The sequence below is a fragment of the Sarcophilus harrisii genome, chromosome 3 (genome assembly GCF_902635505.1).
Source record: "Sarcophilus harrisii chromosome 3, mSarHar1.11, whole genome shotgun sequence".
NCBI lineage: Eukaryota > Metazoa > Chordata > Mammalia > Dasyuromorphia > Dasyuridae > Sarcophilus > Sarcophilus harrisii.
The window spans coordinates 486,032,494-486,049,218 of record NC_045428.1 but is presented as its reverse complement, the minus strand read 5'-3'; the positions used below and the strand labels follow the sequence as shown (position 1 = coordinate 486,049,218).

The 16,725-nt window shown below is 32.2% G+C and overlaps 1 protein-coding gene across 3 annotated transcripts in view; it reads left to right on the top strand.

Moving 5' to 3' along the window:
* RDX (radixin) overlaps positions 1-16,725 on the top strand; it is a 115,611-nt gene that overhangs the window by 54,030 nt on the left and 44,856 nt on the right. For all 3 annotated transcript variants that reach the window (XM_031961122.1, XM_031961121.1, XM_031961123.1), the window contains exons 6-10: positions 3,197-3,280; positions 3,495-3,641; positions 8,361-8,457; positions 10,497-10,660; positions 15,699-15,829. In XM_031961122.1, the coding sequence (XP_031816982.1) occupies positions 3,197-3,280; positions 3,495-3,641; positions 8,361-8,457; positions 10,497-10,660; positions 15,699-15,829 (623 nt within the window). The remainder of the gene's footprint in view (positions 1-3,196; positions 3,281-3,494; positions 3,642-8,360; positions 8,458-10,496; positions 10,661-15,698; positions 15,830-16,725) is intronic.

Below are 16,725 nucleotides of genomic sequence, written 5' to 3'. Positions count from 1 at the left end.
AAACTGTCTGACCCTTCTTCTAGGCTGGAGAGTTTACTTTTTACTGCCTCAGTCCATATATTGACTATTGAGGAGGTAGAACTGGCCCCAGTTAAATATCACTTCGATTCGTTTGAGGGTTCTGGGCATCTTAAACTTTGGAGGATTTTGAAATTGCTTTATCTTTTCTACATAATTCTTATTTTGGAGAAGTTTGAGAGCTTATCAGGGTTAAAAAAAAAAAAAAAAAAAAAAAGTATCTACTTCCCCATCAGGAGCTTACATTCCATTGAGGTGAGCAACATATAAATCAGAAGTTGAAAAATAGAAAATAGTTGGAAGATTAACTTAAAGGGATGGCACTAGTAACTCTGGAGACCCAGAAAAAAGCTGCTTGGTGCTTTATTTTTGTCTTAAAAGAAGTCAGCAGTTCTAAGAGTCTGAGCTTGAACGGGAAAACATTTATATTAGAAGCATGAGAAAAAGCCAGTGTGAGTCAAGAAATCAAGAGAAGGGAGTGTTGGATGTCCAATAAGTTTGCTAGTATGACTGGACTATAGAATCTATGTGGAGATTAGCAGACTGGTGAGAAATGATCAGGTTGTAAAAGAGTTTTAAATGCCAAACAAAGGACTTTGGAGGCTAATGGGAGCCACTGAAATTTGTTGAAATGGAAGGTGGTGACATAATCATATATACACTTTAGGAAAATCATTTTTGTCAGCTAATTGGAGGATTGATTAATTGAAGAAGAGATGGGATAAAAAAATTAATTAGAAGACTAATGTAGTAGTCCAAGTGAGAAATGAAAAGGATCTGAATTAGGGTATTGGAAAGATGGGAATATGTTCAATAGATGTTGTAGAGAAATTATGATTTGACAACTGATTGACTATATGAGGTGGGCAATTGAGAAGAACCAAGGATGACTTGGAGGTGGGTATAAATCATGATGACTGGGAATATGATGCTTTCGCCATTACAGATAACAAAATCTAGGCTCCTAGAGATTATGATTCACCATGGTATCAGGAACAGTATTTGAGCATTTCTTTGAGTATTTCTGAACTTCTTTGCTTTGCTGTAATGAACAAGTGTGGAAGAAAAACAATACAGAAACTGTATAAACAAATGCTAATTATGTTGTATCAATTAATCATAGAAGTGCTAGGGCTATGTGTGGTAGTATTATCCTTTCTAAAATTGGCACAATTGAGATGAGGTAGCATTTTCACTTTATCTGTCAGTATGAATCTGATCATAATTTTTTTCGTGGAAGGAAAAAAATTGTTAAATATTGTTAGGAATTAAGGCCTTACAGATGGGGAACTAGATTAGAAATTTTTGTTTTATAAATTCATTAATCTTTCAATGATATATTCAGTCTAAAAGTTGTAGACTTTTAGGGAGAACCAGTCATTCATTTCCTTTTTTTAAGTTCAAAATAACTTTGGAAAAAGAACATTCCCAAATAACTTTCATTTAACTAACTGTTTCTTTTCTAGTTTTATCTGAAGTATAGGTAAGTGTTGTAGTTGACAGTACATTGTATTTATAGAGTTGAAAAAACTGGTTTTGAGTCTTCTAGACTCCAGATCTGGTACTTTATCTACTGACTTATTTAAACCTTAGTTTTCTTGAAAATGAGGCAAATCATTCAATGTTTATGAATATTAATTTTTCTGTAAAATGGGAATAATGTGATCTTTAATATTAACTTTTCAGTGTTATGGAGGTTTAAATGAGATTATAAATATATATATATAATATAAAAGCACTTTGTAAATCATTTTCAAAGTCAGCATTTTTGAGAAGTTATTCTGTTGGTTTTATATACAATGAGATTGAATTTAGTAATATTGTATTGTATAGTAAACTAAAAACACAGATCTTAAAACGTAAATTAAACTGCATATATTAGAGCCTGTTTTATTCAAGGGTATTTAGATGATGCAGAAGACAGAACATAGGCCTTTGTGTCTAGAGAACCTGAGTTCAAATCTAGCTTCAGACATTTACTGGCTCTGTTACCCTGGGCAAGTAACTTAACCTTGTTTGCTTCAGTTTCCTTATCTGTAAAATGAACCGAAGAAGGAAATGGCAAACCACTCCAGTATCTTCTCCAAGAAAAATCAGATGAGGTCATATTGTATCAGACATGACTGAAACAACTCAACAGTAATTTTATTCTTTCTTCAAATTTATTTAAGGTGCTTTAGGAAGAAGCTAGAGGCATAAAAATCATACTTTGGTGATATTATGTAACCCATGTAAGCCCCCAAAGTAAACAACAAAGGAGAGCAGAAGAAAAAGTAGGGATTGATGGATCAGCTTGAGATATAATGGAAAGGAGGGGGATGAATCTATTCTGAATCTATAGGAACAGAACAGCAGCAATATTTTAGTTTTAAATGAAAGTTCCTTTAACTTTTTTTTTTTTTTTTTTTTTTTTTTAAAGGTAGCCCCTGGGTTAATGAATACTTTGCTTGAGAGTAGAAAATCTTTTCTCTAAGTTCATATATATTTTCCAGAAGACTGACATTTTTCTAAAATGTTTTCTACCTGGTAATTAAAAATTTTACTGCTAACAATGGTGTAGAAAGTAGGAGTTACCAGATAAAACTCTTTTTTTTTTTTTTTTTTTTTTTTTTGAGAAGTTAATATCATTTACCTTCTCCTTCCAAATAGACATAAATTATGGTATTTATACATAAATATTTTATCTAGAAATTCATTACTATGTTAATTTAATATTAGAAATTTAGGAAGTATATGTGATTTGTAAGCTAAGGAAAGAACTAGGACTCGGGAGTTGTGAATCTGAGTATGTACTATTTAATCTTTTAAAAGAAATATATAGGGCAGCTAGGTGGTGCAGTGGATAGAGCACCAGCCCTGAAGTCAGGAAGACCTGAGTAAAATGTTGCCTCATTAACTAGCTGTGTGACCTGGGCAAATCACTTAACCCCAATTGCCTCACTCCCCCCACCCCACCCCCAATACATATCTATATATAAAAATTGATGAACAGGAATATATGTTACTTTTTGGTTGTAAAAATTATTAATATAGAAAATGATAGAAGGTGGGAAGAGAACAGAGTAAATTATCACTTTGATAATATCTTGGAAGCATATGTGCATATGAATTCATAGTGTTTGAATTCTTTTAGATATGTGAATTTATATAAGCTTTCATAGAATTTTCTTCTTAACAGAGTGTTGGAACAGCACAAGCTGACAAAAGAACAGTGGGAAGAAAGAATACAAAACTGGCATGAAGAACACAGAGGGATGTTAAGGTACTTCAATTTTGAAAATTTGTTTTCCCCAATTTAAAGTATTTAAGTTTTGTGAAATTTGTCATTGCATTAGATTTTCAGAAAGTATAATTTAAATTTTTAAAAAGTATAGCACTATATTTTAACAACAAAGGAAATTTTGGATTTTTATTTTGGTACTCTGTATTCAATTCGCCATGAGTAAATCTGTTATAATATAGCATTATCTCAACAGGGAAGATTCAATGATGGAATATCTGAAGATTGCGCAAGATCTGGAAATGTATGGTGTCAACTATTTTGAAATAAAGAATAAAAAAGGAACCGAATTATGGCTAGGTGTTGATGCTTTGGGTCTGAACATTTATGAGCATGATGACAAGTAAGTAAATTGTATGCTAAACTAATGTTTATCGTAAGTTGTGATGGGTTTCTTTTTCATTTGTTAAAGCTATCTGCTTTAATTCGATTAAACTTTAGTTGATGGATCACTAAATTTTCATTACATTTCTGCTATGTTTATTCCTTATGTTTTAGATTCAACATTTTAGAGTATTTTTGAAATATGATTGTTCAAGTTACTGTGAATATTTCTTATGTTCATTCATCATTATTACTTTACGGTAGAGTTGAATATAGTACACACCCAGTAAATGTTTTTTGAATTAATTTGGGTAAATCACTTAAAGCTCTTTTCTCATCTATGTGAGGATACATGCAGCTAGGTGGTAGAGTAGATTGAGAATGAGGCTTAAAATAAGGAAGCGGTATTTTCACTTTTACCCTTTTATTAAGTATCTTTCCTTAGTGCAATTAAAGAGCCATTAGTCATTGACTGGCTAAGTTTATCTTAACCTTGGTAGCTCTTTAGGATATCAAATCAGTCAGGGTTTCTTTAGGGGAAACCTTTAGGGAAAACTGAAGGGTTTCTTCAGTAGTAGAGATAAAGGTCTGGTAGTAATCTACTGTAGTTCCTCATTTTACTTAAGAGAAAAGGGGAATAGAAAGATAGATTTACATAAGATCACAAGTGGCATACCTTAAACTAGAAGCTAAAATTTTAATTCTGGTGTCTTGTTTTTAAATATACACATATATAATTTTAAAATTCATTGATGTCTTTTCTTTTTTTTTATATCTGATGTTATATATAATGTTTTATACCCAGAGTTCCTCACCTCTGAAAGGATGGGGGGCAGGTTTGACCATTATAATTAAAGTCATGAAATTCTGAATTTAAGTTTTACCTCTTGACACATACTAACTTTCTGATCCTTCTACAAGTCACTAACCTTTTAATATTTTAAGATAACTCTTTTGTGTATCATGATCTGCTTTGCCAATTTGGTAAAGTCCCTTCTCAGAATAATGCTTTTAAATGACTAAAATATAATACATTGGATGACAAAGGAAAACCAGTTATATTTGAATAAAGAAGTTAATTTTTTCCCCATTCAAGTTCATGAAATCTTATCAACAGATCCTATGGATGTTGGCCAATTCAAATTAAGATTCTTTACTCTGCAGAAAGTGCCAACCTGCATTGATAAGAAGGATTTTCCTTTTCTGAGAGCTTCTTATAGGTCTAGTCTTTATTCCTATCATTTTAACAGAAAGTATTGAAAAAATTTTATATTTCAGAGTCCGATTCTTTTTTTTACAGCAAAATAATGGTTTGGTCTTATATACTTATTGTGTATCTAATTTATACTTTAATATATTTAACATCTACTGGTCATCCTGCCATCTAGGGGAGGGGGAGGTAGGGAGAAGGAGGGGAAAAATTGGAACAAAAGGTTTGGCAATTGTCAATGTTGTAAAATTACCCATACATATAACTTGTAAATAAAAAGCTATTAAATTTTTTTTTTAATTATCTTTAATTATCATATGCCCAGTTATGCCAATAGAATTATGACAGCTAGGTGGCTTAGTGGGTAGAGTATTAGATTAGGAATTAGTAAGACCTGAGATCAAATTTGGCCTGAAATGCTTACTAGCTGTGTGAACGTGGGCAAGTCACTTAACCTCCATTTGCCTTAATCCATTAGAGAAGGAAATGGCAAATCCACTCCAGTATCTTTGTGAAGGAAATCCTATGGACTGTATGTATGGTCCATAGGGTCATAAAGAGTTAGACATGACTGAATGACAACAATTAATAGAATTTTACCAAAAGTCTATTATTATGGGGGAAAAAACCTGGATTATGTGACTTCTAAGTCAGTGTCAGTCATCTTTGAAAGATCATAGGAAACAAGAAAGATGTCATAGGTTTAGAGAACAACAAATGTCATTTTCAAAAAAGGATAAGTATTGTTTAACAATTATATAATGAGCTTGATTTCCATTCCTGGTACAATTCTTGAATGTATTATTAAATGAAGAAACTGTCTTCATTAGAGTAGTGATTATAAAAAGCCCATTATACCTTGTATACAAGAAGTCACACCACACTGATCTCATTTCCTTTTTTTGACAGTTGTTCTCTTGTCACTTGATAACAGGTTTTAGCATATCAGGGCTTATTATTTTAGTCTTTGGTTCATAGATTCATTAGAGTCATTACTATTAATGTGGATTATGTTTTTTCAAGATTTCACAGAAGATTTCAACTATGAATGTAGTAAGCTTCATGGATATTATATGGCAGTACAGTGTTTAGTCTAGGTTTTATCTCTATTAGTAGGAATAGATTGTGTTGACATTTATATTCTCTTTCCAAGTTACATTTTTGAAGTAATTTGAGTAATTAAGTTGAGTAAGTTGAAGTAATTTAAGTAATTAAGATTAAGTATTTAAATGATTAAGATTTTTAAAAATAAAGAGTTGAACTCAAGTCGAGTAAAGCCTAGATGAAAAGGAGGATCCTAGGGAAGAGAACAAGCTTTTACTGTATCTTCTTTAATGTCAATAGGTTTCACATAAAGGCAATAGAATTTCAACTGTCCCTCGAAAAAAGTAAGATTTCAATAAAGGGAGCTAGAGAAGGTGGTTTTTTTTTTTTTTTTTTTTTTTTTTTTTTTTTCCTAGACAGAGGAGAGTAGTATAAAGTTTGGGATGGTTCAGTGTCATAATTTTGGAAAATAGTGTGTTTGGGTGGGTGTGTATGTGAGAGATTAGACTGGAAAAGCACTCTGATGCCAGGCTTTATTTGATAGGCTGTCAGTCAACATTTATTCAACATCTAATATATGTCAAGACATGGTGCTAGGCACTAAGAAATCAAAAAAGGCTAAAGACAAGTCCCCATCTCTATTATTAGAGAGAATATATGAGTAGTGAGTATAAATGTGCTATATAAATAATCAACAGAGGGAAGTCACTAGAATTTAAGAGTGTTTGGGAAAAGCTTCCTATAGAAGGCCTGGCTTTAGCTGGGACTTCAAAGAAGCCAGCAGTTAGAGATGAAGAAGAGCATTCTATGCATGAAGAATAGCCAGTGAAAATACTGGGAGTTGGGAGATAAATTATGTTCAGCGAATAACAATAAGAGCAATATCCCTGGAGGAGAAAGTAGGGAAAGGTGTAAACATAAAACTGAAAAGGCAGGAGGGGCACGCTAGGTTTTGAAGGTCTTCATCAAATATGATTCTATATTTAATCCTGGAGGTAATAAGAAAACACAAGAGTATGTTGATGGAGATGGGGAATGTGATGTTATCACACCCTCCGTTGCACCTGGGCTTTGGGAAAATCCCTTTGGCAGCTTAGGGGAGAATGAACTGGAAAGGGCTGAAATTTGTGGATCAACCAGCAACATGTTTTAGAAGTCCAGGAACAAAGTGATGAGGATCTGTGGCAGTGTTGTAGCAGCATCAGAAATGAGGAGAGATATATGAAATGTTGTCAATTTCTTGGCAAGGTGACAAATGGGAGAGAAGAGTTAAGAATGACATCTAGGTTTCAAATCTAGGGCACTGGGAGGGTGGTGTTATCTTTGTTAATAATAGAGAAATTTGGAAGGAAGCAGGGTTGTTATTCTGTTTTGTTTATGTTGAGTTTAAATTATCTTGTCCAATAGGCAATTGGAGATATGAATTTTGGGGCCAGCAGAAATATTAGGGCTAGATCTTAGGATCTTGAGAATAATTAGAGTAGAGATGATTATTGAATTCATGAAAGCTGTTGATATTACTTTGTAAAGTAGTATATGAGGACAAAGTAGTAAAAAAGACATTTTCTGAGCTGAAGAGTAATATGATTATGCTTGTGCTTCAAGAGAATTAATGAAAGAATTAAGAGGAGACCAAAATGGGGAGTTGAATTGATTATTTTAATAATTCAGTTCTTTATTTCTGCATTTTGTTATGTCTTCATTTCCACATATATCCCTGTCTTCTCTACCACAGAGAGCTATTACTTATAACAGTGAATATTACAAGAAAATAATTAGTCCATCAACTGAGTCTGATAGGGTATGCAGTGTTTTTCTTCACCACTGAATGGAAGGAAGTGAATTTCTTTAGGACTACATGTTTTTTGTTTTTGTTTTGGCCTATTATAATGTCATTTAATGTCTTTTCATTTTTTGTTCTTTCCATTTAAATTGTCATTTTGTTTTTATATCTCTGCTTGCTTCTCTTTGCATCTTATATTGCTATGTACTCTTCATAATTATCATTTTTGGTAGTCCAGCTTGGCTATTCTCTAATCAATGGCGCATGTGTGTGTTAATTTTAGTTTTTTGCAACTATAGAAATTACTTATATAAACATAAAAATTCAAGATATGTGAATAGTATGTTAACATGTGTTCATGTCACTTAAGATATTCTAGAAGTCTGGAGCTATATTATATTCAGGCTGTAATAACCAGCGCACCTATGATGGTAGAAAGAACACTTCATATGGGATCAAGTTCGAATTCCTTTTCTATTACTTATAACTTTTGACAGCTTGAGCAAGTCAATTGATCTCTGAGATTACTCCCCATTTTTAAACGTGAGGAAATTTAATGATACTTGTACTGTCTACTTAGTGGCCCAGTGTAAGTATGAACTACTATAATGTATGTAAAGTATTGTAAACTTTAATGTGCCATATAATTGTTAGTTTTTGTATATGCCCCCTTGATTAAAAGTTTACTTTTCATTTTAAAGGTTGACTCCTAAAATTGGTTTTCCTTGGAGTGAAATCAGAAATATTTCATTTAATGACAAAAAATTTGTCATAAAGCCAATTGACAAAAAGGCACCTGTAAGTAGAAATTTTGTCCTTATTTTTTTTTTAAACATTTCAATGTAACATAATGGTTTGTGCCTACTATGTGTAAGGTACTAATGGAGCGAGAGTGTGTGTCTAAATAGACAAAAATGTAGCAGAGCTAGCTCTTATGGAGCTTCCATTCTTCTTTGAGGATACATTATGTACATAAATAAGGAAATAGTATAACCAAAGTAATACAAAATTCATAATGGAGAAAGCACCCATCCCTAGATCCATTAACAAAGGGCTTAGTGGAAGAAATGACAATTTTATGTCTAAATCAAGGGAAAGGAATAGGATGTACATTTTAAGACTTGAGGGACTTCCTGTGCAAGGGAGAATTTGAGGGACCATCTCTGGATGTGGAAGATGAAATATTTACAGTGAATATCTTCGAGGCCATTTGTATTTGGAGAACAGAGATAGGGGAACAGTGGAATAATATGAGATAAGCTTGGAAAGGTAGAAGGGTAGCTACATTGTCTACTATATACTTCAGAGAATTGTTTTAGGTATGAGGTATGTTGACAGCAAGGTTAGTCGTCAATTATTGGCAGCTGTATTGGCAGCAGGAAAGGTAAGATAATCTAAAATGTGAAGTAAATTGGGGATTCTGAAAAGCAAATAAATGATTCTGCAAAACAGACATGGGATAAGGCCAATGTAAAGAATGGGAACCACCAGGAAGGTTATGTGTAAGAAATGGCAAGATGGCCAGTTTAATTAGAGTGCTTGAAGAGGAGAATATATAATAAAGCTGGAGAGGTTAATGAGAGTCAGAGTATAAAGAACCTAAAATGTTATACAGGAATGTGGTCATATCTTTGTTTTATTCATATCATTTTGGTAGCTATAAAAAAAAGTGAATTGAAAAATATAAGGAGACTGTTGCTATAATCCAGATGAAAGGTGATAAAAATCTGAATTATGGTTGAAGCTTTGTTGATGCATAGATGTGTGAAGGATATTAAAGGAGAATAAATGAAACTTGGAAATTGATAATGGATATAGGAGGTGATAAGAGAGAGAAGGGAGAGAAGTCAAAGATGGTTCCAAAATTGTGGAAATATGTGATGCCCTCCAAAATGATATTAAAGAGATGAGATTCTTGTTTACCAAACTGGCATTAGAAAGCATTCTATTCTATTCACAAGCATTTCTTGTGAAATATGTGCCTTTTTATATTTTGAAGAGGCATATTATATAGATTTAAATTTAAATTGAACAATATTTTGTTTGAATAAAATCAAAGTTGTATAAAGAAACAGTAGTATTTGGATAATGATTGATCATAAATCACTTAACTGAAATTCAGTTTAAAAATTTTTTTTGTACAAATAAATTTGTACAAACAAGTTTTGTCGGCTACAATGCAATCTAGGTATTGGTCATTCATAGTATTTTTCATGATAATTTAGTGGAATTGTAAGTTATGGACTTATTTTTTTGGTGTTAATGTAACTTGAAAACTTGAATTTTTAAAATTTACAAGCTGGATTTTTTTTTTTTTTAATTTAAGTTGTAGCACCTATTCTATTGATGAAGTAGAGTATCAGCTAAACATTCTTAGAGATAAATATCCATAGAAAAGAAGCAAGGATTTAATATTCTTTGACATTTTTAATATGCATTATGTATTTCTATGAATAAGTAATAGTTGAGAATTTACATTGCTGGAAAAAATCCAAACAATTGGGATGTGGAAGAATTGAGTATCTCAGATATAATGATCAAATATTGACAGTTATTTTTAGAAAAGTAGAAGGGGAAAAAACAAATGGGACCCAATAAATGGCTCTGGAACATGTAGGAAGAATCATTTACTATGTGGTATCTACTATGGTTCCTATGAAATTTCAGCTACTTTTTAAGTTAACTTATGTGACTATTGAGTTCTCATACTAATGTGTTGGCATTTAATACCGGCTATTGGTAATGGACTAACCATTTCAAGGACATTGTTAATTTAATAAACAATTAAATTGTTTAATTAACAATTAAATTGTTAATTTAAAATATTTTATGTTTAGGATTTTGTTTTTTATGCACCTCGCCTGAGAATCAATAAACGAATTTTGGCTTTGTGCATGGGAAACCATGAGCTCTACATGAGAAGAAGAAAGCCTGATACAATTGAAGTACAACAGATGAAGGCTCAGGCTAGAGAGGAGAAACATCAGAAGCAACTGGAAAGGTATGAATTTTTTTTATTTTTAATTGATAGGACTAGAGTTATCTTAAATTTTAGACAAGTTTAATTTCTTTGAAGTACTCCAGATTTAAATTTTATAGGACCTTTCATTGTCATTGTTATTGAAAAAGTTATGTAGATATTTGAGTATTCCAGAATTACCACTTGGTGGATCTTCTTTTAAGATAAAGGTTTAATTATAATTATAAAGTTTGAAGTCTCGATACATAAAGATTGTGAAAATAGCATTTCATAATGTCACTGAATTGTTTTCCCTCTGCCCTCTTAGGCAGTCTTTCCTATTTTATTTTTGAATGCCTTTTTGGAAGCACATTCAGTGATAATGAGATTGCATGACTTACACTTTTTAATTACTTAAGTAGCCTTTCCAAATTATAGAAGTTTTATTGCAGTGCCAAATATGTCTTATTTACATAAGGAAAGACATCAGTTAATTCTGACAGCTAACAATTGCTTTTGATGAAGAAAAATGATGACCTAGTACTTATACCATGTAGTAGTTGATTTTAAGTCACCCATCTTTCACCCAGAATAAGGTCAAAGACTATTTGGAATATAGTTTTGATAGCAAAGAGAGATCATTGGTTGATTTTTTTTTTTTCCTACTTTTTACTTTTCTAATACATGTTTACCCTTCCAAACATACTTCTCTCCATAATCCTCGTTACACTAGCTGTAATACCATGAATACGTTTCATGGGCCTCCTTTTACATATGTGTTGTAGAGGTATCTACTTTGTTATAATATGTACATTAGACATAATAGAATCTCAGAATCAAAAGCAAATCAGAGACTATCAAGTCTGTCATTTCTTAATGAGGATTCTCTCTAAAACATATTTGAAAATTGTGGGCTCTTTTTACCTTTTGGTGGAACCTACATAGGTTGAGGAAGGGAGACAAATACCTTTTGAAATAGTCTATTTCCCAATTTTGGATGACTCTTATTGGAAGCTTTTTTTTTTTTTTTTTTTTTTTTTTTTTTTGCCTCTTTGTAAATTCCCCTGATTGTTCATAGTTTGATCTTTAGGACCAACCAGAACAATTCTAATTCCTCTTTCACATGACAGTTCTTCAAATAATGAAGACAAGTACTGTGTATCTTCTTAGGTCTTCCTCATAATACCCCCTATTTTTTCATGTGATGCTTTTCAATATCATGGTTGCTCCTCTCTGGATACTTTGATCTCTCAATGTCCTTTAAATGGGATTCCCAGAAACCAATATGCGATTTCAGAGATGGTGTGACTAGGGAAAAGCGCAGTTTATTATCTGCTTTCTGTGCCACCCAGTTCTTGAGATTACATTAGCTTTTTTGTCTATTGTGTTAAAATAATTCATACTGAATTTGTGATCCACTAAATCTCCATATCTATTTAAGATAAAAATAATGCTTAAACACAATTCCCCACTTTTGCAAAGAAATTTTTAACTCAAATTTTATTTGTTTTCCTACTCCACTGACAGCAGTCTCTCTTTATAATTAAAATAATAATAATAATAGCAATAGCAGCAGCTAAGTAGCATTATATATAGGAGGCAGCTAGGTGGCATAGTGGATAGAGTGCTAGACTTGGAGTCAGGAAGACCTGAGTTCAAAGTTGCTTTAGATGCTTACTAGTTATGTGATCCTAGGCAAGTTGCTTGAGCTGTTTGCCTTAATCCACTAGGGGAAAAAATTAGCAAACTACTCCAATATCCTTGCCAAAGAAACCCCATAGACGGTATAATCTATGAAGTCATTGAAGAGTTGGGTATAACTGAATAACTGAATTACCAGAAGAATTTATCTGGCACTTTAAATATGTTACCTTATTTGACCCTCACAACAACTCAGTGATATAAGTGCTATTATTATCTTCATTAAGTGACTTATGTAGAGTCGCATAGTAAGTTCCCAAGGCAGGATTTGAATTCGGATATTTTTAGATTCCAAGCTTAATGTTTTCTCTGTTGCAGTACCTGGATAAAATCTATAAAATGGCAATGCATGTGGAATTTCTGCCTTATTTTTAGCACATAATTGGCTTACTTTTCTTGTGGTCACACATTTCTTTGACAGTATTGTTTATGCCACTTCTACTGTCATTCTTTTTTTTTTTTTAATATTTTAAATTTAAATTATTTTTAAATTTAAAATTTGTTTTTAATAGCATTCATTTTTCATCTGCTGTAGTTTACTCACACCTCCCACACAACTTTGGGTCAACATCCTAAGCTATCAAGATGTTTTAAGATCTTAACTCTGCCATCTGGTATGTTAGCTACCCTATCTAATACTGTGTCCTCTTTAAAATCGATTAATATGCCTTTATTCATGTCAGTGATAAGTATTCAGTAGAACAGTGCCAAACACAGTCATTGGGATTCTCAACTAAAAACAAACTCAAAACCCAGCATGTTAAATGACAAACCATTAGTGATTAATTTTTAGGTCTGGCTATTCAGCTTATTGAAATGCCATCTAATTATTCTGTCTTCTAGCCCATATCTCTTGTCTGTCAGTGTTATGAATTGTCAACTGAATGTCTAATGAAACTCTCCAGATCCTGTAGTTTGATAATTTTTGTCAGAGAAAGAAATGCAGTCTAATGTAATTTGTTCTTTGTTTTTTTGTTTTGTTTTTTTGTTTTGTTTTGTTTTTTTGGCTGAGGCAATTGGGGTTAAGTAACTTGCCAAGGTCACACAGCTAGGAAGTGTTAAGTGTCTAAGACCAGATTTGAACTCAGCTCCTCCTGACTTCAGGACGGGTGCTCTATCCATTGTTATACTAGCTGCCCCTAATGTAATTTGTTCTTAATGAAACCATGCTAAATCTTTATGATCACTGCTTTTTTTCCCCAGATGGTCATTTACCATCAATTTAATAATAGATTCTAGAATTATGCCAGGATAAGTAGTCAGATTCTCTAGTAATAGTTGCAGATGTCATTTACTTTCTTTCAGAAAATTGAGATACTTGCTATTCCCAAATCTTGTAGTCCATCTTTCGTTCTTTATGGTGGTTCAGATTATTATTGACAGTGGCTTAGCAATATGATCTTCTAGTTTGCAATACTTTAGGATGAGCCTGGTGATTTGAACTCATCAAGGTATGATCTTTATTCTCTTTCTATCTTGGAAATGTGAACTTCCTATTATTCATTTTTCTTCTGTCCTATCATTGTTATTTCCATGTAGAACATCAGCAAAATAAAAATTTAACTGTGTCTCTTCATTATCTGTATCATTTGTAATTATTGGCATTATCATCTCTTATCTAGGTAACTCCCAAATTTATATCTTGAAATATAACCTCTCTCTAAAGTCGTAATACCATTTCTACCTTACCATTGGGTATTTTCACCTGGATGTGATATTAAATGTGACTCAGTTAAACATATTCTGAACTGAACTTACCCATCCTTCCTTTCATATTGAAACCTAGGACTAGCCCTCTATTAGTTTCTTTATTTGTAGCATGAAAAAGAAGAAAGCTTTAGGCTCCCATCTTGGGAACTATTATTTATTGTGTTCTTGTGCACAATGATTTCTATGCAGAGATCTCTCAATGCAGAATGATCTCTAAGAATCCTTCTAGCTCTATATGCTCTGAAAATTGTAGAGGAAAAAAGGCCTCTGTTGATGTCCCAACATCTTATGGTCATTAGCTTTTGCAAACTCAGTCAGTTTTTACTTTGATCATCCTTACCCCTACATACACTTTTAGTTCTCATATCTTTTTACCTAGGCTGTTGTGATATATTTATGCAACAATTAAATTATTTACTTATAACTTCTCGGTTTCACTCTTCATGTTTTTTGTCCTATATACTTTCTAATGTACTACTTCAATCCTGTTATTCTACTTGGAAACTTTCAGCCACTTCCAGCACCTTAAAAAATAAAGTACAAATATTTGATGGTATTAAGATTCTCCACAGGGCATTATATTTTATACTACTTCCCTAAATATAGTAGCTGGACTGGACTATTCTGCCTTTATCCTTCTTTTGTCATGTCCTATTCTATGCATCTATTTGCCTTACCCCCTATTCCTGAAATGTACTATCTCTTCCCTTTCACATTGCTAATTGCTGAAGTTTCTTTCATTGCCAGTTAACTATTCCATGAAATCTTTTCCTGACCTGCTATCTAACTTGGGTGAGAATGATTTTTCTCTCAAATTTCTTACATCTCTTCTTTCTAAACTTTTTTTCTTTGTATTTGTTTCCCTTGTTACTGCATTTATTTATATATACATATATATAATTTCCTTCCTTAGATAATAAAATTCTTGATTATTGTCTATATTTGTATCATATCTATCATCTCTTTAGTGTCTAGCACAGTTACCTAACATATAGTAAGGGGATTTAAGACAAGGTGCTAGAGAAGTAGAGTCATCTAGAAACAAATGGGTACTATCTGATGACTTTTGTTTTTAGTTTTCTTTTGTCTTTTGTGACGTAATAAGAACTCATGTTGAAATATCAAAAAAACAAAACAAAAAAAAGTTAAGATTTTGGTGTTAAGAAAGCTTTGGCTTGTTGTGATTCCTAGCAATTTAGAAGCCTAGTCAGAATTTCCAAGTTTGCCAGGTATCAACTATCTATTCCTTCTCTTTTAGACATTAAAGCCCTTGTAGATTACTTTGATACTTTAATATAGTTCTGGCATTGAATATTCTACTAGTCTACTCAACACCATAGAGTCCTACCTTACCTATGAGTTTCCTGCAAGCCTTTACTCCTGCTTTTTTTATGTGTGTAGTTCGAAGTGAAAATTAAGTTACAATGAACATGAAAGTTGTGTGCACGGGCTTATCTTCAAAACTTTAAATTTCCAAAAATTTAAACTTAAGGCTAACTGCCTTAAGTCTGAGATTACCCCTATAGTAACTCCCCTTTCCATATTCAAAAATCATTTTTGTTCCCTCACCCTAGCTTTAAATAAAGCCGCCTTGATTTTATTTTCCATTACTAAATAATTTTAATTCTAATAATTAATTTGTAATAATATAGTTGCAATTCTTTTTAAGGGCACAACTAGAAAATGAAAAAAAGAAAAGGGAAATAGCAGAAAAAGAAAAGGAGAGAATAGAGAGAGAAAAGGAAGAACTGATGGAACGTCTAAGACAAATTGAAGAGCAAACAATGAAAGCTCAGAAAGGTAAGTTTCTTTGAAAAAGGTTATAGAATGGTTTGATTTAATAACATTTCTGCTGATCTTATCACTGGTTTTTAAAAGTAGTTTCGTTGGTCTCAGTTTTGTGATTTTTTTTTTTTTTTTTTTTAACATTTGAAATCTAATCCAGGAATTTGATTTTTCCATTAAATTAAAGGTTAAAAGGACATAATCACAACACTATATTCAAATTAGATTTCTTCAGTATATAGCAGAAGACATGCTGTCTTATATGAATATATTTACATCAAGTAAATCTATGTACTTTATAAAGGAAATACCAATGAAATCTCAAGAACACATACATTTCCGTGGAGTTGCTTAATGTTACCAGTCCCACAGTTACTGGCTTTGAACCACTGTCTTCCTTACTTCAAGAATGCTTTGAGATTCTGAAAAACAGAAAAGTCTCTGATGTGCTTTAGGATGAGAAATTCCCATAGTGAGATATTTACTACAATAGTAAAATCACAAGTCCAGACCTTTTCCTTGATGTCCCCCTTATTCCTCTCCAAAAAAAACACTACTCCATAATCACACACCTTAATGAGTTGTGTATGCAAAAAGTATTGAAGAGGGCAAAAGAATCCAATTTGGAAAAAGGGATGTGTTGCCATTTCTAAGGGATGGTGCCTAAGAGGATAAAATGACTTAATTTGTTTCTATAAGTTAACAATATTTTAAAGCAATTTCTCATGTCTTATTTTATTCTTCACAACAATAATGTGAATTAGAGAGAATATTATCCTCATTTTTCCAGATTAGCAGTCGCTGAGAAACATGGAAATTAAATGATTTGTTCAAGGTTACATGGCTAAATAACTGATAGAACAGGAACTCATATTCTTGGTTCTTAGTTCTTTGCAATATATGACATTTCC